We start from the raw sequence: 24,349 nt of genomic DNA on the forward strand, positions 1-24,349 counted from the left end.
CAATTATAATATTATGTGCGACTGGTAAAACATTGTTCTTACGTGGAATTGGTGTACAAGTGGTGAAGGGATCTCCACTATATCCTGGCATACAACTACAGATAGGACTGTGATTAATCACAATGCATTTGGTGTTCAAACCACAGGGGCTCGGGCACGGGTTCACGCATTTGTAATCCTGGCAGGCAAGTTGGGTGGGACACTCGGAGCTAGCTACGCACTCGGGTCTACAAGCAGGTGGAGTGCCAACGTAGGTGGGCAGGCAGGAGCATACAGCCTGACCAGATACCTCTTTGCACTGGCTGTTGGGTCCACAGGGTGACGGGCTACAGACGTTCTCTTTCGGGACTATTACTGAGGAGCAAGGTGCATTTCGTTAATAATTTCCTTGAGGACGTAAGGTCTGTTCTTTTGGAGTACTGTTCTGACATTTTGTCAACGCTAGACTTCATTGAGAACTTGATAACTCTAAATTAAATACAAAGATGTCGAAACAATATTCCAAAAGAACTTGACCCACGAGCATTAGCAATTAGACGAATAAAAGTGTTTCAGATTTTTAGAAAAATGTAATTAGACTTAGTTTCGGGCATAATCGATTCAACTTACTATCCATGGTACATATGACAAATGGGTCCCCAGTAAAACCGGGTCTACAGTTGCAGAGGGGTTGGTGGTTAACGACTGCGCACTCGGCATTCTGACCGCAGGTTCCAGGACATGGGTCTTGGCATTTGTTTCTGACACACATTTTGCTGGACGGGCAATCAGGGTTAATGACGCACTCGGGTCTACATCCTACGTAAGGGTTGCCAATGTATTCAGGGGGGCAATAACATATCCCGACACCGTCTCGTTCTCTGCACAATGCGTTTGTGCCACAAACACCTTCGGCGCAGGGTGAGGGTTCCGGGTCACGAACTAGAACAATGAAAAATTACAAAGATTAGTTTGTTACGAAAATAATTACGAGCACGCTTTATATTCTCCGGTTCCTTACTTATTACTGAGCAACGCGTGTATGGGTCGCCCGTGAAACCGGTCGGACAGACACAATTGGCTATGTGGTAAGTCACGTAACACTCTGCACTTTCGCCACAGAGACCTGGGCAAGGGTCCATGCACTTTTGTCGAACGCACGTTTGGTGGCTGGGGCACTCGGAGCTTGAGATGCACTCGGGTCTGCAGTTGGGCGGGTTTCCTTCGTATTCGGGCAGACAGGTACAGGACGGGATGTTATTTACCACTTGGCATTGAGAGTACGGGCCGCAGGGTGACGGTTGGCAAGGGTTCGTGGGCACTATTACTTCTTCTACGGAAAAGTACATTTCCATCGTTACCAAGTGACCTATATATAATCTACAACGTTATTTGTTCGTCGCCTTACTGATCATTTCACATCTGACGAAGGGATCCCCTGTGTAACGCTCTGGGCAAGAACACACGGGGTTGTGGTTCACCACCAGGCATGTTGCCTGAACACCGCACGTTCCTGGACACGGATCTCTGCACTTCTGGTTTACGCAAGCTTGACTCTTAGGACAATCAGAACTAATTGTACATTCTGGTCTGCATAAAGGTGGTGTTCCAAGGTAATCTGGGACACATGTACACACGGCTTGGTCGTTCACCTCTCTACATATGCTGTTTTGACCACAGGGGGATGGATTGCATGGTCTAGTCGTTGTGGGCACTGCGATTCAATAATTTCAAAATTATCAAAACGCTTAAAATATGATATTGACTATGAAATATAACCGACGTTTAAGAAACAGGAAAGTAATGTGTACCTCGTATAGGCGAACATAGAACTAAGGCGTTTCCACTAGTTTGTGGAGGACAACTGCACATAGGCGTGTGATTGATGACATTGCACACAGCATTTTGTGCACAAGCTCCTGGGCAAGGGTTAACGCACTTGTTCCTGATGCAAGCTTTTTCGCTAGAGCAGTCTGTACTGAGCACGCATTCAGGGCGACAACCAACGTATGGATCTCCAAAATATTCGGGTAAACAAGTGCAAATGCCATTGTTGCATCGAGCGTTTGGTCCACATGGAGAACTACTGCATGGGTCTGTCACAGGTTCTTCGACAGCTGTTTAAGTATTATAATTCGATTAAAAAAACTGTCTAGGTTTTATCTTTCTTAAAGAAAGATAACTTACGCATTGGTTTGAGCTGACAAATATTAAAAGGATCTCCTGTATATCCCTCCAGACAGGTGCAAATTGGAACGTGATTATGAACAATACAGACACTGTTCAAACCACAGGATCCTGGACAGGGATCCTGACACTTCTCACGTATGCAGGCCTGATTTCTGGGACAATCGGTGTTGGTAACACATTCTGGACGGCAATTTGGTGGAACACCAACGTAGTTCACCAAACAGGAACACGAGGGAGAACCATTGATGGCGCGACATTGAGAATTTGGTCCGCAAGGTGAGTTAATACAGGGATCAACCGGTGTTTCGACAACAGCAGTGGCTAAAATGGTACAATTAACTTTATCTTTCTCAAATGTTTCGGCAATTGAAGCAACATAAATGTCGAAACATTGTGCTTACGTGGACTGTAGAAACAGTAGGTGAATGGGTCGCCAGTGAACCCTGGCTTGCAACTGCAAACTGGACTGTGGTTCACGACTCTACAGGTACTCTGTTGACCACAAGAGTTGGGACAAGGATCAACGCACTTATTATTCCTACATGCAAGGGTCAGTGGACAGTCAGAGTTAACACTGCATTCTGGTCTGCAATTAGGGGGTGTTCCAATATAATTTGGCATACAGGAACACGTAGCTTGACCGTTTGTCTGTCTACATTGACTGTAGGGTCCACAGGGTGATGGTTCGCAAGGATTGACAACGTTAGGTTCAGGCACTGTAAAAAGGTTATCGATTACCAATCTGATTGATCATTTGTTCGCGTTTAGATCGTTCTCATCGAATATTGTCTTACGTGGTTCTCGCATAGGGTTGCAGTAGACGAAAGGATCGCCAGTGTATCGTTCAAAGCAACTGCAGGTAGCTGCATGATTGATCGCATAACACTGAGCATTCTGACCACAAGTTCCAGGACATGGGTCTCTACACTTGGACCTGATGCAAGCTTGAGTGGATGGACAGTCAGAACTGAGGGTGCACTCAGGTCTGCACCCTTCGTAAGGGTTACCGATGTAGTCGTTCTGACAAGAACAGGAAGCTGAATTTTGTTGCACCCGACATATCGCATTTGCACCGCACGGCGATGGGGTGCAGGGATCCGGTCTACTGACTTGAACGTCGACTAGAAATATGCAAATGCCATGTTAATATCTTGATCCGTTATAAAAATAGGAACGTTCAAAATGTAAAGATTCTTACATTGCTGTGGTACACACTGTGTAAACGGATCACCTGTGTAACCATTCGTGCAAGCACACATTGGTGTGTGGCTAACAACGTTACAAACCGCGTTCAGACCGCAGGAATTTACACAAGGATCTCGACATTTCTGATTGATGCACGCTTGTTGATTAGGACACTCGCTGTTGCTGACGCATTCGGGACGACAGTTTGGTGGTGATCCTATGAATTCTTGAAGACACGAACAGGATGGTTGATCGTTGACCACCTGGCACTGTGCGTTAGGACCACAGGGGGATGGTTGACATGGATCGATTGGTGGTTGTGGTCTCTCAGCTTCAAAGTTCAGAAAAATCTTATTAATCTTAGCGGAATTAAATGAAGTAATCTTTCGACGTTAAGTTAAAAAATTAATCCTTACGCATTGGATAACACCTGACGAATGGGTCACCGGTCATTCTTTCTTGACAGGTGCATACAGGATTGTGGTTAACGACATTACACGCTGTGTTAACACCACAGCTTCCGAAACAGGGGTTTTGACATTTTTGATTGGTACACGCTTCGTTTAGTGGACAGTCTGAACTAACTACACACTCAGGTCTGCAAGTAGGTGGTGCACCAATGTATCCGCTTATGCAGGAGCATACAGCTTGCATGTTGTTTTGTCTACATTGGCTATTGGGTCCACATGGCGATGGATTGCAAGGGTCACTAACCGTTGTTACTAAAAGCGATTCAAGAATATTTATGATAACGATCCTTTTCCTGACTTTTCGATTGTATTCAAATAGTTCAATTACCTTGGACGGGAGAACATAGCACGAAAGCGTTTCCTGCCATTCCCGAAGGACAACTGCACATGGGCACGTGGTTGAACACGTTGCACAAAGCATTCAGTCCGCAAACACTGGTGCAAGGATCAACGCACTTGTTTCGAACGCAAGCTCGCGTGGTTGGACATTCGTTGCTTAGGACACACTCTGGTCTACAGCCAGAAAATGGGTCACCAAAGAACTCTGGCAAACAGCTGCAGACGCCATTGTCGCAACGAGCGTTCGATCCACAAGGCGAAGATGCACATGGATCAATTTCGACTGGACGAACTGTAACGTCTTGATGTTAGCACGGAATTGAAACTTGCAATTTCGAAAAGAAGAAGGTTAAATCTTACGTGGTTCTATGAAGCAGTTGGTGAAAGGATCTCCGGTGTAACCAGGAGGACAAGTACAAGTTGGTACATGATTGATAACACTGCACTGAGCTTGAAATGCACACGAACCAGGACAAGGGTCTCTGCATCTTTGTTGCATACAAGCTTGATTGGGTGTGCAGTCTGAGTTAATGGTACATTCAGGACGACAATTTGGCGGACTTCCGGTGTACGGGGGTAAACAGGAACAAGATGGTACTCCACCAATGTCCCGACATTCTGAATAAGCACCGCATGGAGATGGAATGCATGGGTCTTTTGAAATGACGTCGCTTTGACCAGGCGGTGTTACTAAAATTGTTGATTATAATTTATTATCTTATCGTGGCTATTAATTACTAAATTAGACAAAATAAAACGAGTCATGTTACTTACACGGAATGGGGAAGCAGACGGTGAAAGGATCACCAGTGTATCCTCTCGAACAACTACAGAGGGGTGTATGATTGATCACCCTGCACTCTGTATTTTGTCCACAAGAAGATGGACAGGGATTTTCGCATTTCTGTCTCTTACATGCTCTATCAGAGGGACATTCCGAGCTTGTAACACATTCTGGTCTGCAAGATGGAGGTGTACCCATGTAATTTGGTAGGCAAGAGCAAACTGCCACTTGATTTACTACCCTGCATTGACTATTCGGTCCACATTGAGCATTGCCACATGGATCAGTGACACTGATATCAGAATCTGGGAAATATTCTTGATTAATTTTAACATTCGATATTCAATGGGTTGTTGAGGGTGTAACTAGACTTACCAACTGGTTGAATGGAACAATATCGATAAGGATCACCGGTGTAACTAGGATAACACGAACAAGACGCTCGGTGGTTGATTACGCGACATTCAGCATTGGTTCCACAAGTTCCTGGACAAGGATCGACGCATTTCGAACCGATGCAAGCTCGAATGGGCGAACAATCAGAGTCTAGGACACATTCTGGTCTGCATCCTTCGTAAGGATTTCCTAGGTAACTCGGAAGACAAGTGCAGGAGCCTGCCTCGTTTCTTTCGGTACATTGTGCATTAGGACCGCAAGGAGAAGGTAAGCATGGATTCACTTTCATCGTGGTGTCTTCGACTAGAAATGATAAATGACATTATCGAATAGTCTAATGGATACATTCTGAAATTCTGAAGATAATAGTGTTCCAAAAATCTTACTGGGCCTGATGAAGCATTGGGTGAACGGATCACCAGTGTATCCTATATCACAGTAGCACATTGGAGTGTGGCTGACTGTTCGACACTGAGCGTTTGTCCCACAGGATCCAATGCAAGGATCTTTGCATTTCTGATTTATACACGCTTGATGGCTAGGACATTCACTGTTGCTGATACACTCAGGTCTACAATTCGGCGGGGTTCCAATGAAATCGGGTAAACAGGTGCAAGAGGGTGAGTTTCCTGAGATTTGACACTGAGCATTGGGTCCGCAAGGTGATGGCTGGCAAACGTTTATGGGTTCTGGTGGTACTGGTGCTATAAATTTTATTATTTAAACAATTGAGTATCATTGCTAAATAATATTTGCGTGATAATAAAGGAAACTTACGAAGTGGAATGCATCTAACAAACGGATCTCCTGTGAATCCTTCAGGGCAATGGCATATAGGATTGCGATTTGCTACTGTGCAACGGGCACTTACGCCACACGAGCCGATACAAGGATCTCTACACTTTTGATTACTACAAATCTGGTTGAGAGGACACTCAGAACTAACTATACACTCTGGACGACAATTTGGCGGATTTCCTAAGTAACCTGGTACACAGCTACAGATCGCTTGGTCATTGTTTTGTCGACACTGGCTGTTAGGTCCGCAAGGTGATGGGTTGCACGGAGTAAATAGAAGATTGACTATCAAGAAATCATCAAGTATAAACATATAATCTTATTCAGTCTTTTGAAACTTGACTGCCAAAGTGGTAATACAAAATGCTAAAATATACCTGCATGGGGATGACAGTATGCGAATGCATTCCCTTCGAAACCAACTGGACAGCTGCACATGGGTACATGATTGATCACGTTGCATATCGCATTGCTGGCACAAGTACCGATACAAGGATCTTCGCACTTGTTCCTGACACAGGCTTTATCACGAGGACAATCATTGTTCAGCACACACTCTGGTCGACAACCAAGAGTAGAGTCTCCATAGTATTCGGGTAAGCACGAACAAATTCCATTGTCACATTGAGCATTCGGTCCACAAGGAGATGGATTGCATAAATCTACCTCAGCTTCGGCTAATTTAAAAAGTTTCATACTATAATACATCGGTAGCAATATTTAGAAATAAATGGTGGAACACAATTACTCACGAGGTCTAATCTGTTGATTGCAATTACTGAAAGGATCTCCAGTGTATCCTTCGATACAGGAACACATGGGTACATGATTGAACACCGTGCATTGAGCATTAAAACCGCATGATCCTGGACAAGGATCTCTACACCTTTCCTGAATGCAAGCCTGATTACTGGGACATTCTGAATTGATGGTACATTCTGGTCGGCAATTTGGTGGACTGCCGCGATAATTTGGTAAGCAAGTGCATGCTGGAGTCTGGCCTACGTTCTGGCAAATAGCGTTGGGACCACAGGGCGATGGTGAACACGGGTCTCTTGGCACTGCTGGCGCAGTTTCCACAGGAGCTTGTTGGAGAACATTGTTCGTTAATATCGTCAATTTTAATTATAAATCATGCGTTTCAGATATAAGAATGAATTGAAGCTTTAATTCGTACCAGGAGCAGGGAAACAGGCGGTGAATGGATCACCAGTGAATCCATTGTTGCAGAAACAAATGGGACTGTGATTAATAATCCTGCAGTTGGCGTTTACTCCGCACGAGTTGGGACATGGGTCGACGCACTTTTGATTCACGCAAGCTCGAGTCAAAGGACACTCGGTGCTGGCCACGCACTCGGGTCTACAATTTGGTGGACTGCCGATGTAAGAGGAGAGACAAGAGCAGACTGCTTGGTTGTTGTTCACGCGACATTCGCTGTTTGGTCCGCAGGGTGAAGGGTTGCATAGATTTACTATCACATCCGCTTTTAACAAGTGATAGAAGGGTTATATATTTGTTAAGAATCACTTGGATCATTTAATAATGAAAAGAATCAATCCTTACGGTTCATTGGACTTAGACTGCAATATTTAAACGGATCGCCCGTGTATCCTTGAATACAAGTGCATACTGGTAAATGATTTACAGCATTGCACATAGCATTCTGTCCACAAGCACCAGGACAAGGATCTTGACATTTCGATCTCACGCACGCTAAATTCGCCGAGCAGTCGGAATTCACCACGCATTCTGGTCTACAACCCTCGTAAGGGTTTCCGATATAATCGGGTAAACAAGAACACGCGCCTGCATTTCCTGACACTCTGCAAACCGCGTTAGCGCCACAAGGTGTTGGCGTGCAAGGTGTGGGTCTTTCATCGGCAACTATACAGAAATGGTTCGCAAATAATGAACATAGTTATAAGCAAATTCAATGTTCTGATTAAATCAAAGGGAGAGAACTTACTTTGAAGAGGAGTACATTGAGCAAAAGGATCTCCCGTAAAGCCCGAACGACAAGAACACATTGGAGTATGACTGAACATGCTACATTCAGCATTAGCTCCACACAAACCGGGACAAGGATTCCTGCACTTCTGATTGATACAAGCCTCGCGAATAGGGCACTCACTGTTACTAACACATTCGGGTCTACAATTCGGTGGCGATCCTGTGAATTCTGGCAAACAAGAGCACGAAGGTGCTTGATTCACCACTTGACACTGAGCGTTTGGACCGCATGGTGATGGGTAACACGGATTGATCGGTTCTGGAGACATTTCAACTACGGAAGAAATAAAATGATCAGAAGTAGTAGAAAATTTCTGAATCAAAATCAGATAGTTCATCTGTTAATTTTCTATCGAATCTCACCTATATTTGTGCAAGCAGCGAAAGGATCGCCAGTTAAACCTTGGGGACACCTGCAAATAGGGTTGTGATTCACCACAGAGCACTCTGCTCTCAAACCACAGGTTCCTGGACAAGGATCTCTACATTTCTGGTTGATGCAAGCTTTCGATAATTCGCAATCAGAACTAACGACACATTCTGGTCGACACATAGGTGGATTCCCTGTGAAACCTTCTATACACTTGCAAACTGGGATTCCGTTCACTTCTTGACAATGACTGTTCGGTCCACACGGTGATGGGGAGCATGGATTTGTAACTACGTCTTCTAATATGGGAATAGAAGAATTAGATTAAATTAAATTCTTTTAAATCGTATCAAAAAATATTAAGAAGAAAATATTGTACCCTGTACTGGAGAACAAGAAACGAAAGCGTTTCCTGACATTCCAGCTGGGCAGCTGCACATGGGAACGTGATTGATTGTTTGACACTGTGCGTTTTGTCCGCATGTTCCTATGCACGGATCAACGCATTTGTTTCTTATGCACGCTCTGTCACGAAGACAATCGTTGTTCATGATACATTCAGGACGACAACCACTGTAGGGATCTCCTTGAAATTCTGGAAGACACGTGCAAACACCATCGCGACAAAGGGCATTTGCCCCACATGGTGAAGGGTTGCAAGGGTCTGTCAATGGTTCTATGGCTGTAATTTCAGAAATTTAACTTCAGAATTTAAGTTTGATATATGATAAAAGCCAGTAGGAAAAGAGGTCTTACGAATAATTGGTTTCGGCACACAACTGCTGAAAGGATCTCCAGTGTATCCTTCAGGACAAGAACAAATTGGTACGTGATTGAGAACAGTACATCTGGCTCCGAAACCACAAGATCCTGGACAAGGATCCGAGCACTTTTCTCTGACACAAGCGAGTGCACTGGCACATTCAGCATTTATCGTGCATTCTGGTCTGCAATTAGGTGGAGCGCCAATGTACGGGGTTGAACAAGAGCAAGAAGGATTGCCAGCAATGTTTCTGCATTGAGAGTATGGTCCACAGGGTGATGGTAGGCAAGGATCTTGTTCAGCTGGTCTTACTGCCTCTGGTGGAGGACCTGCAGAGTTTGAAAATGAATGCAAACAGTCCCAAACAACTCTGTGTTTCATAAAACACTCGTATAAATACACACGTGGAATAGGGAAGCAGATCGTGAACGCGTCTCCTGTGAAACCTTGCTGACAAGAACAGATTGGACTGTGATTGATGACATTGCAAATTGTATTTCTTCCACAAGGATCAGGACAAGGATCAGTGCACTTCTGGTTAACGCATACGCGATTCGAAGGACACTCTGCGCTCGTCACGCACTCTGGTCTGCATCCAGGTGGAGATCCAAGGTAGTTTGGCAAACAGGAGCAAACTGCTTGTCCATTGTTTTCTCGACAGACACTGTTGGATCCACAGGGTGATGGTTGGCAAGGATTTTTCACGTTCGGTAAAGTGACTGTCAAGTAAAATGAATTAAATATTTGCATAAATTTCGGATGTAAAGAAAGATTGTTCTTCACCAACCTATGTCTTCCTCTCTACAGAATCTGAAGGGATCACCAGTGAACCTGGGCAAACAGTTGCAAGTTGCCACGTGATTGATCACCTGGCAGACTGCATTCTGGCCACAGGTACCAGGACAAGGATCCACGCATTTCGATTGAACACAACTTTTACTGGGGACGCAGTCTGAATTTAGAACGCATTCTGGTCGACAACCCTCGTATGGATTACCCAGATATCCTGGCAAACAGGAGCATGCTCCTACACCGTTTCGATCACTGCAGATAGCGTTTGCTCCGCAAGGAGATGGAACACAGGGTCTTGGTACGTACATTGGTATAACTGTAAAGGGAATTTAGTTTAGTGAAACTTTCAAGTTTATCAACTTCGAGTAACTGTAAAAGATTCTTACGTTGTTGCACGACACACTGGGTAAATGGATCACCAGTGTATCCAGGAGAGCAAGTGCACATGGGTGTATGGGACACCGTGTTGCAAATTGCATTCGTGCCACATGATCCAGGACAAGGATCTCTGCACCTCTGATTGATGCACGCTAAATTACTCGGGCATTCACTGTTGCTTATACATTCTGGTCTACAATTAGGAGGTGAACCAGTGAATTCTGGTAGACAGGAACACGATGGGGAATCATTGATCACTTGACATTGAGCGTTCGGACCACATGGCGATGGTTCGCATGGGTTTTGCCGTGGTGGTATTTCCAATGCTAAAATACAGTTTAAATGCAATTTAAATGGATTGAATGCATTACAATGCGTTTCCAATTCGAACCAATGATTATTCTTACGTTTTTCGATACATCTCACGAATGGATCACCGGTCATACTAGGTGGACAATTACAAATTGGATTGTGATTAACCACTTGACAGGTTGCTCTGATTCCACAAGATCCAACGCATGGATTGCTACATTTCTGATTAATACAAGCTTCAGTTGGTCCGCAATCTGTGCTTACTACACATTCCGGCCTGCAAGTTGGTGGAATACCGACAAAGCCTTGGATACAAGTGCATACGGCTTGCCCGTTCGCTTCTCTGCACTGACTGTTTGGTCCGCAGGGTGTTGGATTGCAGGGATTTGTCACGATAGGGTCTGATTAGGAAAGAAAAATCAATTAATGATCGTAAATCTTCTTCGATAAATTACAGGCTTCCTATCAGAGATCGTACCTCTAAATGGAGTGCAAGATACGAATGCATTGCCTGTCATTCCAATCGGACAACTGCACATAGGCACGTGATTGTAAACATTGCAAGTTGCACTTTGTCCACAGGTGCCAACGCAAGGATCAATGCACTTGTTGCGTAGGCAAGCTTGATTCAAGGAACAATCAGTGTTCAAAACACATTCTGGTCGGCAACCCACATAAGGATCGCCTCGATACTCCGCTAAACACGTGCATACACCATTGTTGCACTGTGCATTTGGACCACAAGGCGATGGGTTACACGGGTCTTCGGGTACTATTTCTGCTGCTACAATCATGATATCAAATGTTAATCATCGGAATAATTAAATAATAATTTTAATTATTGCAGTATGGATATGAAAAATCTTACGTGGGGCAGGAGAACAACTGCTGAAAGGATCACCAGTGAATCCCTCAAGACAAGTACAAATTGGTAGATGATTGAAAACTGTGCACCTAGCTGACACACCGCACGACCCTGGACAGGGATCGGTACATGTTTGTCTGATGCACGATCGGTCACTGGGGCAGTCTGAATTCACCGTACACTCTGGTCTACAGTTCGGTGGGCTACCAAAGTAATTAGCTAAACAGGAACAAGATGGTGCACCACCGATATCCCGACATTCCGAATACGGACCGCAAGGGGATGGTACGCAGGGGTTTTGAGGTAGATTAGGTAACGTTGATTGAGCTGTAGAAATGATTAATTGTGTAAATGACTGTGTGTTTTATAGCGGACACAAATTTCGTTATAGAAAACTTACGTGGAAGAGGGAAACATCTGGTGAAAGGGTTACCAGTATTTCCGTCTTTGCAGGTACAAATAGGACTGTGATTGACGACTAGACAATTAGTGTTCTGTCCACAGGGTCGCGGACATGGGTTCACACACTTCTGATTCACACAGGCACGATTCGAGGGACAGTCTGAGCTCACGACGCATTCGGGACGACACGAGGGAGGACTTCCGGTGTATTCGGGGAGGCAAGAGCATACGGGGTTTCCAGAGACCACGCGGCATTGACTGTTTGGTCCGCAGGGCGATGGAATGCACGGGTCTATTTCATCTCCTATGACTGGAGAATAAAATATAATAATGTCTTCAGAGTTGTGCACAAAGCTATTGCAAATTAAATTGTAAGTTACAGGTATACTTTACCAGGTTCTCTCGAAAATTGACAGTATCTGAATGGATCTCCTGTGAAACCAGGAAGGCAAGTGCACATAGGTGAATGATTAATGACCTGGCAGACAGCATCCTGTCCGCAGGTTCCTGGACAAGGGTTCTGACATTTATTTCTTATACAGGCGAGGTTCGATGGACAGTCTGAGCTAACTGTACACTCTGGTCGACATCCTTCGTAAGGATTGCCAATGTATTCCGGTAGACAACTACAAGATCCAGCTCCGTTTTGCTCTTTGCAAACAGCGTTTGAACCGCAGGGTGACGGTGTGCAAGGAGATGTTGGAATCGCTAGATAATAAAAGCAAAATTTATGGTAAACTGGTTTCACACGATGAAATCGATAAGTTTAACTAAATTTCTTACATTCTTCAAATTGAACGCATTGCGTGAACGGATCACCCGTGTACCCATTGGAGCAAGCACACATGGGCGTATGGCTGACCACACGACAATCGGCGTTCGCTCCACACGAGCCAGGACATGGATCTCTGCATTTTTGGTTTATGCAAGCGTGATGGGCTAAACATTCGCTATTGCTGACACATTCAGGACGACAGTTAGGTGGAGAATTGATAAATCCAGCCATGCAGGTGCACGATGGTGAATCATTCACCACCTGACACAAGGCGTTAGGACCGCACGGTGATGGTTTGCATACGTTTATAATTTCTGGTTTCGTTTCCACTAAAAATTGTTTTACAAATAAATAATGGTCTAAGAAATACGTTGTACGGTTTGTTTATAAAAGAGAAATACTCTTACTGATGGGGTCGCATCTGAAGAAAGGATCCCCGGACAATCCTGCAGGACAACTGCATATGGGATTGTGATTGATGATCTGGCACTGTGCACGAATGCCACAGCTTCCTATACAAGGATTCACGCACTTCAAGTTACTACAAGCTTCGTTCCTGGGACAATCTGAGCTCACTGTGCACTCTGGCCTACAAGATGGAGGGCTTCCAACGTAACCAGGTACGCAAGAACAGACTGCCTGTCCATTGACATTACGACACTGACTGTTTGGACCGCATGGAGAAGGATTGCATGGTGTTTCCGGGCTTACTTCTACGAAAACATCAATCAGAAAATTACCAGTGTTGCTTGAAGCAATGATAAGAATATCTTTATGGAAAATCAGGTACCTTGCATCGGGGAACAAATCACGAAAGCGTTGCCACTGGTACCAGGTGCGCAACTGCACATTGGTATGTGATTGAAAACATTGCAAATAGCATTCTGTCCACAAGTGTTGATACAAGGATCGGTACACTTGTTGCGGACGCATGCCTGATTTGTGGGACAATCAGTGTTGAGGACACATTCTGGTCGGCAGCCTACGTAAGGATCACCTTTGTACTCAGCCAGACAAGAACAGATACCATTGGTGCATTCTGTGTTCGATCCACAAGGTGATGGATTGCAAGGATCATCAGGAACTGTTGGTTCTAGAAAATGGAGATAACGTGAATATCGAATTGACTATGCAGTTTGGTTTAAAATAACAATGTCTTACGTGCTGGCGGTTTTGGATAGCAATTGGTGAAAGGATCTCCGGTATAACCTTCTATGCAGCTACAAATTGGCAGGTGATTAAACACGCTGCACTGAGCAAAGATGCCACAAGAGCCAGGACACGGGTCCCTACACTTTTCTCTCATGCAAGCTTGATTAGGCGAGCAATCAGAGTTCACTGTACATTCTGGACGACAATTTGGTGGGCTGCCTATGTAATTTTGCAAACAGGAGCAAGAAGATAGACCGTTGATATCGCGACACTCTGCATTCGAACCGCAGGGTGAAGGCACGCAAGGATTAAACGGTACCATTGTTGGTGGAATTTCTAAAAATGGTTACAGAGTATCAAGAAAATAGCATGCTCTTGATTAACAGAAATTATTAACGATTATAACTGAGAATAGTTTTCTCACCTGGCATTGGGAAGCAACGTGTAAACGGATCACCGGTATACCTTTGTCTACAGGCACATATGGGACTGTGATGGATGACGTTACATTCTGCGTTGACACCACAAGGTCCAGGACAAGGATTTTTGCATTTCTGATTAATACACGCGAGATTCGATGGACATTCCGAGCTAACCACGCATTCTGGTCGACATCCAGGTGGAGTACCAATATATTGCGGTAAACAGGAACAAACTGCTTGATCGTTAACAACTTGACACTGACTATTTGGTCCGCAGGGTGATGGGGAACATGGATCTTTCCTATGTTCAACTGTATGATAAAGAGAAAAGAGGTCACGAAATTTGTAATAGAATCTAAAATAATGTAAAAGAAGAAGATAAGGTCTTCGTTTACCAAGCTGTGTAATTGGTTGACAAAATTGGTAAGGTTGTCCAGTGTAGCCAGGGAAACAGGTACAAGTTGGTAAGTGATTGACAACTTGACACTCGGCGTTCGTACCACAAGCTCCAGGACATGGATCCTGGCACTTAGAACGAATGCAAGCGCGTGTCGACATGCAATCAGAGTTCATGACGCACTCTGGACGACAGCCTTCGTAAGGGTTGCCAATATAGTCGGGTAAACAGGTGCAAGAACCCACTTCACCTTGCTCTTTACAAATAGCATTCGAACCACATGGGGTTGGAGTGCATGGAGTTGAAATAATTGGCTGTACATCGTCTAAAACGCATCGTTAATGAATTACCATGCTCTTAGAAAACATTGTTTTCAAAAAATTGAAATCTTACTTTGTTTCTGAACACACTGTGTGAAGGGATCTCCCTCGTAACCAACAAGACACATACACATCGCTGTGTGACTCACTACGCGACAGTCGGAATTAGCCCCACAAGAGCCAGGACATGGATCTCTGCATTTGTTGTTCATGCATGCCAAATGATTAGGGCATTCGCTATTGCTGATGCATTCTGGTCTACAGTTTGGAGGTTTCCCCGTGAATTCAGGCAAACAAGAACACGAAGGTGAATCGTTCACCACTTGGCACATCGTGTTGGGTCCGCAGGGCGAAGGCTGGCACGGATTGATAGGAATTGGCGGTTCTTCCGCTGTAATAAGGATGAATAACGTTTTACAAAGACTGACAGACTAAATATCTATCCTTTCACTCTATCAATAAACAACTAAGCTCACGTTTTAGTTCGCATCTGACGAAAGGATCACCGGTGAAGCCTCCTGGACAACTGCACACAGGATTATGATTTATCACTTGACACTGAGCCCTAACGCCGCAGGATCCAGCGCAAGGATTCATACACCTCTGATTGCTGCAAGCCTGATTCTTTGGACAATCAGAACTGACAGTACATTCTGGTCTGCACGAAGGAGGTGTTCCAATGAAATTAGCCACGCAAGAGCAAACTGCTTGCTCGTTAACTACGCGACAGACACTGTTTGGTCCGCAGGGAGATGGATTGCATGGGTCTTCGGGTCCTAGAATGGGCAGAATTTAGACTAGATATTTTGTTGTGGATAAAGGCTCGTAGATACGTACCTCTGCTTGGACGACAAGAAACGAAAGCGTTCCCTGTCGTTCCAGGCAGACAGCTACACATGGGAATATGATTGTAGACATTGCACTGTGCATTCTGACCACAAGTTCCAGGACACGGGTCCACGCATTTATTGCGAATGCAGGCTTGAGGTAAAGGACAGTCATTGTTGAGAACACACTCTGGTCGACAACCAGCGTAAGGGTCTCCTTGATATTCTGGCAGACACGAACAAGTACCGTCTGTGCACACAGTGTTCGGTCCACAAGGGGAGGGATTACAGGGATCAGCAGGTATCACTGGTTCTTCTATTGCTAAATAATTAAAAGCTCTGTTACTATACTGATTAATCTTGATCGAAATGAATACTCAAACAATTCCTTACGTTTGGGATAACAATTGGTGAATGGATCTCCCGTGAAACCGTCTGGGCAAGTGCAAGACGGTGTATGATTGATGATGTTACAGGTAGCTGATAATCCACAAGATCCTGGACAAGGATCCCTGCATCTCTCGTTTATGCATGCCTGACTACTTGGGCAATCGGAATTGATAGTACATTCAGGTCTACAGTTAGGTGGGCTGCCAATATAAGATGACAGACAAGAGCAGGAGGGTGTACTCCCAATGTCGCGACACTCTGCGTAAGGTCCACAAGGTGAAGGCACACAAGGGTTCTGTGAGATTGGGCCAGGTGCAGGTCCTAAAAGATTCACTTCGTGAAGCAACTGGAATATTCTTCCAGAATAGTGATCAAGTGCTTCGAGTTATCTTACTTGGTACAGGGAAACATCTACTGAAAGGATCTCCAGTGTAGCCCTGTTTGCAACTGCACATTGGGCTGTGGTTCAAGACCATGCAGTTGGTGTTTGATCCACACGGTTCAGGGCAAGGGTTCACGCACTTGTTGTTAACACAAGCCCTATTAGTGGGGCACTCTGAGCTCACTACACATTCTGGTCGACATCCGGGAGGACTTCCAATGTATTCTGGTAGACAGGTGCAAACCGGTTGATTGTTAACCACTCTACATTGACTATTTGGCCCGCAGGGAGATGGATTGCATGGTTCTCTTGTAACTGGTTCTGGTATAGAAACAAAGGATGACATTTACCACTTGGTTCTTCTACTAATTAAATTCTTAAATGAATTATGTAATTACCGGATTGTACGATAAGATTACAATATCTAAATGGATCGCCTGTGTAACCAGACATGCAGGTGCAAGCTGGCGAATGGTTGATCACTTGACAGACTGCATTTTGACCACAAGTTCCTGGACAAGGATTCTGACACTTGGAACGAACGCAAGCCATATTGGACACACAGTCAGAATTCACGGTACACTCTGGGCGACAACCTTCATAAGGGTTTCCAATATAATCTTGCAAACAGGTGCAGGAACCTGCTCCGTTTTGCTCTTTGCACAAAGCATTTGCTCCGCATGGTGATGGTGTACAGGGTGACACGTTCTCGACAATCGTTGCTACAATGATACATTATATGCAAATCTTGACTCTAACATAATTGAATTTCTATTAGATCTATCTCTTACGTTGTTGCATAAGGCATTGCGTGAAAGGGTCTCCAGTGTATCCACTGAGGCACACGCACATGGGCGTGTGACTGACCACACGACATTCCGTATTCGATCCACAGGCACCGGGACATGGATCTCTGCACTTTTGATTCATGCAAGCTAGATGGGCAGGGCATTCGCTGTTGCTGATGCACTCTGGTCTGCAATTTGGCGGGGTTCCAGTAAATTCGGACAGACAACTGCAAGAGGGTGAGTCGTTCACCACACGGCACTGGGAGTTTGGCCCACAGGGAGACGGCTGACAAGGGTTCACTAGCTCGAGTGATGTTTCAACTAGTGGATTTTAAAAATTAAAATTTCGAATTGAAGAATCAGAGAAGAATCACGAATAAAATTAAGGTCACTTTAATGGATCCTTACTTATTGGGTCGCATCTGGTGAAAGGATCCCCGGAATGCCTTGGAAGGCAGCTACAAATGGGATTATGATTGGCAACTTGGCACTGTGTCCTTAGACCACAGGTACCTAGGCAAGGATCTATGCATTTCTGATTGCTGCATGCTAGATTACGCGGACAGTCGGAACTGACGACGCACTCGGGTCTACAAGATGGTGGAGTGCCTAGGTATCCCTGGACACACGAACACACTGCTTGGTCGTTCACCACACGACACTGGCTGTTCGGGCCACAAGGAGAAGGTCTACAAGGGTCCGACGGTCCTGGGCGTGCTATATCTATGAAAGAAGCATTAAATTGTTTAAAACAAAAGCGATCTATAGAAACTAAAGAAATATATGAAACAGGAACTGATTAGGTGATATGCACCTTGGAAGACGGAACAGATTACGAATGCATTTCCGAACATCCCAGGTGGACAGCTGCACATGGGGATATGATTGTACACGTTGCACACTGCATTTTGACCGCAAGTGTCGATGCAAGGATCTGCGCATTTGTTACGAATGCAAGCTCTGTTCGTGGGACAATCGCTGTTCAGAACGCATTCGGGTCGACAAAGTTCGTATGGGTTTCCTTGGTACTCGGGTAGGCAAGTACAGACACCATTATTGCATTCTGCGTTCGGGCCACAAGGTGAGGGGTTGCAAAGGTCTGATGGAACGTTTAACGCTGTAAAACGATTAGAGTTATGTTTCGTAATAGTCTATAACTAATTCGAAGCCTATTAAGGAATCAAAAAATATTAAATAAAAAATAAATAATTAGAAGAAAACTGTAAATTATAGAATCTTACGTTGAGGCGGCAGTGGCTGGCAATTAGTGAAAGGATCTCCTGTAAAACTCTCGGGACAAGAACACGCTGGTGTATGATGAACCACGTTACAAATTGCGCCAAAACCGCACGAACCAGGACACGGATCTCTGCACTTCTCGCTTATGCAAGCACGATTGCTGGGGCAGTCAGGATTTATCGTACATTCTGGTCTACAATTCGGTGGGCTGCCCATGTAATTTGGTAAACAGGTACAAGATGGAGAACCTCCGATATCGCGGCATTCTGAATACGGTCCACAGGGTGATGGTACACAAGGGTTTTCAACGGGGCTTGGCAATGGTTCTGAAAATAATTTGTAAGCTTTACTAAATGTTAGATGACTGGTCTGGCTATTAATTTTGGAGGGGAAAATTCTGCTTCAACAGGGTCAAGTTATTTTATTTGGGTAATTAGGGAATTAATTGGTAAACGAAGCTGTTCCAATAGCATAAAACTTGAACAATCAAGTCATCAATGAAGTTCTTCTTACTTGGTGTTGGGAAACATCTGGTGAATGGGTCGCCAGTGAAGTCCAGCTTGCAAGCACAGATAGGACTGTGGTTCATGACTCTGCAGTCGGTGTTGGTACCACAGTGACCGGGACAGGGCTCGGTACACTTCTGATTAACGCAAGCTTTGTCCAAAGGACATTCTGAACTGACTACACATTCCGGTCGACATCCTGGAGGGCTGCCAACGTATTCAGGGAGGCAAGAACAGACAGCTTGGCCATTTGTAACACGGCACTGACTGTTGGGCCCGCATGGCGACGGGCTACACGGGTTTCTTTCGAGAGGGGCTGTAAGTCGTGAACGATTCCTTTCAGAATTGATCTTATTCACACGTTTGAATCCCACTCTAAAGGCGTTACTCGTTGAAATTAGTGTGTTAATGGCAGGTACAATTGGCCCGTAGGCAAATATTACGATGGAAGCGACGTAATGAAGAAGCATCTCTAATATTATTTCTTCTCTACCGAGCAGCGTCCATGGTATGGCGATGACAATGATAAATGACCACATTGCTGAAGTATAAACTTACGAGTCGTCGGTTGAACGTAACAGTTCACGAAAGGATCACCCGTGAATCCAGCCAGACAAGTGCAGCTTGGTAAGTGATTTATCACCACACAATCAGCGTTTTGGCCGCACGTGCCAGGACAAGGATTCTGGCACTTGGATCTTATGCAGGCCAAGTTTGAGGGACAATCGGAATTCACGGTGCATTCCGGTCGACATCCTTCGTACGGGTTTCCTATGTAATCCGGGGCACAAGAACAGGATCCTGCTCCGTTTAGTTCTTTGCATATCGCGTTAGGACCACAGGGTGATGGTGTGCAGGGTGACTGCGGCGGGGATTGAATCTCAGCTAAAAAAAACGGGGTCACAGGGTAAGAGTTAATGTTCATCAACACCAAATAATTGAATTCCCATAAATGTTAATGCGATTATACAACTACTTCAATCCTCGTGAGCGATTCTACAAAACACCAGGATTAGGGAACTATTGTGTTCTTGTTGTGGTGTGTCTTTTTGTTTTTTTTTGTTTTTTTTTTTTCAATAAAAAATTTGTCTTCTGAAAATCTTACGTCGTTTCAGGAAGCATTGGGCGAACGGATCGCCTGCGTAGCCACTGAGACAGGCGCACATCGGTGTATGACTGACCACCCGACACTCCGCGTTCGAACCACACGAGCCTGGGCATGGATCTTGACACTTTCGATTGATGCAGGCCAAATCGCTTGAACACTCGCTGTTGCTCACACATTCCGGTCTACAATTTGGCGGGGAACCGATAAAGTTGGGCAAACAGGCGCAAGACGGTTTGTCATTGATCATTTGGAACACGGAATTGGGACCGCATTGACAAGAGGCACACGTGTCTTCCTGTGTTGCGCTCACAGCTACAGGGATAGAAGGAGTATCAACAATTTTAATTGACCGTTTAAATAATTTCTGAATTAATTCTGTAGGGAAAGCGATAAGAAGGTCTTACTGATGAATTCGCATCTAGCGAAGGGGTCGCCTGTGAAGCCAGATGGACAGCTGCACACAGGATTATGGTTGACGACTTGACAAAGTGCTTTCAGCCCACAAGTACCCAAACAAGGGTCGATACACTTCTGGTTGTTACAAGCTTGGTTCCTAGGGCAATCTGAACTGACCACGCACTCTGGCCTACACGAGGGTGGAGTACCAAGATATCCTGGCACGCAGGAACATACGGCTTGTTCGTTTATTGCTCGACATTGACTGTTGGGTCCGCAGGGGGACGGGTTACAGGGGTTCACTAAAATTGGTTCTAAAGCAGGAATAATATGAATGTCCAGCAATTCTTATCAATGTAATTATGGACTGTGATCAATTTCCGTACCTGCCATTGGATCACAGGAGATGAACGCATTACCATCCATTCCAGGTGGGCAACTGCACATGGGTACATGGTTCAGGACATTGCATAGCGTATTCCTGCCACAGGTACCTATACACGGATCCACGCACTTGTTGCGAACACAGGCTCTGTTCAGAGGACAGTCATTGTTAAGGACACATTCTGGTCGACAACTGGTGTAGGGATCACCCTGATAGTCTGGCAAGCAAATGCACACTCCTGCGTTGCACTGTGCGTTTGGTCCGCAAGGTGACGGATTACAGGGGTCTGATTCAGGAGTTGGTACTGCAAGAATTTGTGTAAATTGGTACGGGAACTGGTGCAAACGAGAAAAATCCTGATTAAAATCTTACGTTGGGGTGGTGTTGGGTAACAATTGCTGAAGGGATCTCCGGTGTAACCCTGAAGGCAAGTGCAAATAGGCACGTGATTGATCACGTTGCACTGGGTTGACACTCCACAGGATCCTGGGCAAGGATCCATACACCTCTGTCCTATGCAAGCTCTATTGCTAGGACAATCCGAGTTTATGATGCACTCCGGTCTACAATTGGGAGGACTTCCCATGTAGGTGGGCAAACACTGGCAAGATGGACCACCATTAACTACGCGACATTCGGAATTCGGACCGCAAGGAGAAGGCAAACACGGTTCGACTACTGCGGGAGGTAGAGATTCTGTAAAATCAAATTAGTTGAAGATGATATCCTTTGATCTTGGGCTAGCTTTTGTTACTTTGAAATACGAGAACTTACGTTGCATGGGGAAGCATCTAGTGAATGGATCACCAGTGTACGATTCCCTACAGGCACAAATCGGGCTATGGTTCCTGACTACGCAGGTAGCGAACGTGCCGCACGAAGCAGGACACGGATTAGTGCATTTTTGATTAACACACGCGCGATCCTGAGGACAATCTGTATTCAGAACACACTCGGGACGACACATGGGTGGGGATCCTGTGTATTCCGGTAGACAGGAGCAAACTCCTTGCCCGTTTACTACTCGACACTGACTATTTGGTCCACAGGGCGAGGGTTGGCATGGGTCCTTGTATTTGGTTTTATCTTCTACGAAATTTTAGCCTTCTTAATAAACTGTCTCGACATGTTCATCAAACAAAATGATTGAAAGAAACGATGTATATACCTATTTCGAGTATCAAAATACAGTATTGGAATGGATTTCCGCTATATCCAGGGATGCACATGCAGACGGGTCGATGATTGATGACTCTGCACTCGGTATTCGTGCCACAGGTGCCTGGACAAGGGTCTTGACACTTGGAACGTATGCAACTGAACGTAGGCGGACAATCCGAGTCGAGAACGCACTCGGGTCGACAGCCTTCGTAAGGGTTGCCGATGTAGTCGGGTAAACAGGAACACGAACCAACACTGTTCTGTTCCTTGCATATCGCGTTGAAACCGCACGGTGACGGTTTACAAGGAGATAGATCAAAGGGTACAGCTGAAAGTTCTCAATGCGATTAATCGAAGAACTTCTACATTAATTGAAGAAGAATTTAGATATATGTTTCGATCCTTACGTGGTCTGGGAGTACATTGAGTAAAAGGATCGCCTGTGTAGTCGTTAGGACAGACACACATGGGTGTATGACTGACCACGCGACACTCTGCATTGGCTCCACAGGATCCAGGACAGGGATCTCTACACTTTTGATTGACACAAGCCAAGTGGCTAGGACACTCGTTGTTGCTGATGCATTCTGGCCTACAATTAGGAGGAGAACCTGTAAATTCCGACAAACAGGAACAGGAAGCTTGGTTGTTCACGACTCGACACTGAGAGTTAGGTCCACAAGGGTTTGGCTCGCATGCGTTTTCCGGCAAAGAGAGTACCGGAGCTAAAAATATATCGTCAGTCAGAATCAATGATCGATCATATTGGTAAAATAAAATTTTGCAATGAAAGATCTTACGTCCTAGAGAGCAGTCAATGAAAGGATTGCCAGGGAATCCTGGCGGACAACTGCATACAGGGTTGTGATTGACTACGTTGCAAAGAGCGCTGAATCCACAAGAACCAGGACATGGATTTATACATTTCTGATTACTACAAGCCTCTGTCAGGGGACAATCGGAGCTGACGGCACATTCTGGCCTGCAGGCAGGCGGTACACCCAAGAATCCTGCCACACAGGCGCAGACAGGCTGCTCGTTTATCTCCCTACAGACACTGTTTGGTCCGCAAGGCGAAGGTGAGCACGGGTTCCTCTTTACTGAATCTATGATCGTAACAATGATACAGGAATTCAGAAAATATCAATTTCGCGAGCTTAAAGGGAAATGACAAGTAGTACCTTGAAGGACAGAACATCGAACGAAAGCATTTCCAACCATTCCCTTAATACAACTGCACATGGGTATGTGGTTATGCACCAGACACTGTGCATTTTCGCCACAGATGCCTGGACAAGGATCAACGCACTTGTTCCTCACACAGGCACGATTCTGCGGGCAATCCGTATTCAGGACACACTCTGGTCGACAGCCTACGTAAGGGTTACCCTGATACTCGTCCAGACAGGTACAGACACCATTGTCGCAACGTGTATTAGGACCACAGGGCGACAGGGCGCATGGGTCAATGACAGCTGGCATAGCTGTTAATGGAACAAACGGATTAGCCTTGATTTCCTGTAAATTAAAAGTTTATAAAGAAGGAGTAAATTGAGTCTGTTCCTTCTTACTTGGCTGGATGGGTAGAGGGTAGCAATTACTGAAGGGATCGCCGGTGTATCCTTCGGGACAGGTGCACATGGGCACGTGGTTGTAAACCGTGCACAAGGAGGTGACACCGCAGGATCCTTGGCAAGGATCTCTGCACTTCTCGCTGGAACACGCGAGGTTCATGGGGCAGTCGGAGTTTACGCGACATTCTGGTCGACAGTTGGGCGGGGATCCGATGTATCGTGGCAAACAGGAACAGGATGGAATTCCGCCGATATTCCTACACTCTGCGTACATACCGCAAGGCGATGGTACGCAGGGGTCTCTCGGGACTGGGGAGCAGTCGCACTGAGGCGGTTCTGGAATTCATTTCTGATATTATCTTTGAAGCTCTGATGATTATCTATGATGTTGCGAGGGTGATCGTTTCACGAGTGATGATAATAAATTCACTCAATAGGCAATTGCTTAGAAAAGTCAATCAGTAGCCAGGATGAAGCAGATGAAATGATGA

The 24,349-nt window shown here is 45.2% G+C and overlaps 1 protein-coding gene across 1 annotated transcript in view; it reads right to left on the minus strand.

The window, feature by feature from the left end:
* Positions 1-24,349, minus strand: part of dpy (fibrillin-like protein dumpy) — a 92,228-nt gene that overhangs the window by 20,686 nt on the left and 47,193 nt on the right. Inside the window, exons 63-122 of the mRNA XM_076693291.1 lie at positions 23,856-24,194; positions 23,466-23,768; positions 23,085-23,390; positions 22,692-23,009; positions 22,292-22,612; positions 21,898-22,212; positions 21,496-21,819; positions 21,125-21,427; positions 20,752-21,052; positions 20,340-20,683; positions 19,793-20,119; positions 19,242-19,550; positions 18,731-19,054; positions 18,304-18,606; positions 17,898-18,212; positions 17,493-17,810; positions 17,100-17,423; positions 16,714-17,022; positions 16,323-16,640; positions 15,940-16,251; positions 15,579-15,878; positions 15,176-15,493; positions 14,781-15,107; positions 14,388-14,696; positions 13,973-14,299; positions 13,602-13,904; positions 13,219-13,524; positions 12,820-13,140; positions 12,430-12,744; positions 12,035-12,346; positions 11,638-11,961; positions 11,248-11,550; positions 10,865-11,170; positions 10,466-10,783; positions 10,075-10,395; positions 9,692-10,006; positions 9,281-9,616; positions 8,904-9,206; positions 8,518-8,823; positions 8,111-8,428; positions 7,708-8,028; positions 7,319-7,627; positions 6,894-7,226; positions 6,519-6,818; positions 6,121-6,426; positions 5,730-6,047; positions 5,323-5,646; positions 4,938-5,252; positions 4,524-4,853; positions 4,153-4,455; positions 3,771-4,076; positions 3,368-3,685; positions 2,964-3,290; positions 2,571-2,885; positions 2,167-2,490; positions 1,791-2,096; positions 1,388-1,693; positions 1,001-1,312; positions 610-921; positions 43-354 (exon numbers count right to left, since the gene is read on the minus strand). Of these exons, the coding sequence (XP_076549406.1) occupies positions 43-354; positions 610-921; positions 1,001-1,312; positions 1,388-1,693; positions 1,791-2,096; positions 2,167-2,490; positions 2,571-2,885; positions 2,964-3,290; positions 3,368-3,685; positions 3,771-4,076; positions 4,153-4,455; positions 4,524-4,853; positions 4,938-5,252; positions 5,323-5,646; positions 5,730-6,047; positions 6,121-6,426; positions 6,519-6,818; positions 6,894-7,226; positions 7,319-7,627; positions 7,708-8,028; positions 8,111-8,428; positions 8,518-8,823; positions 8,904-9,206; positions 9,281-9,616; positions 9,692-10,006; positions 10,075-10,395; positions 10,466-10,783; positions 10,865-11,170; positions 11,248-11,550; positions 11,638-11,961; positions 12,035-12,346; positions 12,430-12,744; positions 12,820-13,140; positions 13,219-13,524; positions 13,602-13,904; positions 13,973-14,299; positions 14,388-14,696; positions 14,781-15,107; positions 15,176-15,493; positions 15,579-15,878; positions 15,940-16,251; positions 16,323-16,640; positions 16,714-17,022; positions 17,100-17,423; positions 17,493-17,810; positions 17,898-18,212; positions 18,304-18,606; positions 18,731-19,054; positions 19,242-19,550; positions 19,793-20,119; positions 20,340-20,683; positions 20,752-21,052; positions 21,125-21,427; positions 21,496-21,819; positions 21,898-22,212; positions 22,292-22,612; positions 22,692-23,009; positions 23,085-23,390; positions 23,466-23,768; positions 23,856-24,194 (18,918 nt within the window). The remainder of the gene's footprint in view (positions 1-42; positions 355-609; positions 922-1,000; positions 1,313-1,387; positions 1,694-1,790; positions 2,097-2,166; positions 2,491-2,570; positions 2,886-2,963; positions 3,291-3,367; positions 3,686-3,770; positions 4,077-4,152; positions 4,456-4,523; positions 4,854-4,937; positions 5,253-5,322; positions 5,647-5,729; positions 6,048-6,120; positions 6,427-6,518; positions 6,819-6,893; positions 7,227-7,318; positions 7,628-7,707; positions 8,029-8,110; positions 8,429-8,517; positions 8,824-8,903; positions 9,207-9,280; positions 9,617-9,691; positions 10,007-10,074; positions 10,396-10,465; positions 10,784-10,864; positions 11,171-11,247; positions 11,551-11,637; positions 11,962-12,034; positions 12,347-12,429; positions 12,745-12,819; positions 13,141-13,218; positions 13,525-13,601; positions 13,905-13,972; positions 14,300-14,387; positions 14,697-14,780; positions 15,108-15,175; positions 15,494-15,578; positions 15,879-15,939; positions 16,252-16,322; positions 16,641-16,713; positions 17,023-17,099; positions 17,424-17,492; positions 17,811-17,897; positions 18,213-18,303; positions 18,607-18,730; positions 19,055-19,241; positions 19,551-19,792; positions 20,120-20,339; positions 20,684-20,751; positions 21,053-21,124; positions 21,428-21,495; positions 21,820-21,897; positions 22,213-22,291; positions 22,613-22,691; positions 23,010-23,084; positions 23,391-23,465; positions 23,769-23,855; positions 24,195-24,349) is intronic.

This window comes from Osmia lignaria, chromosome 3 (genome assembly GCF_051020975.1).
Source record: "Osmia lignaria lignaria isolate PbOS001 chromosome 3, iyOsmLign1, whole genome shotgun sequence".
NCBI lineage: Eukaryota > Metazoa > Arthropoda > Insecta > Hymenoptera > Megachilidae > Osmia > Osmia lignaria.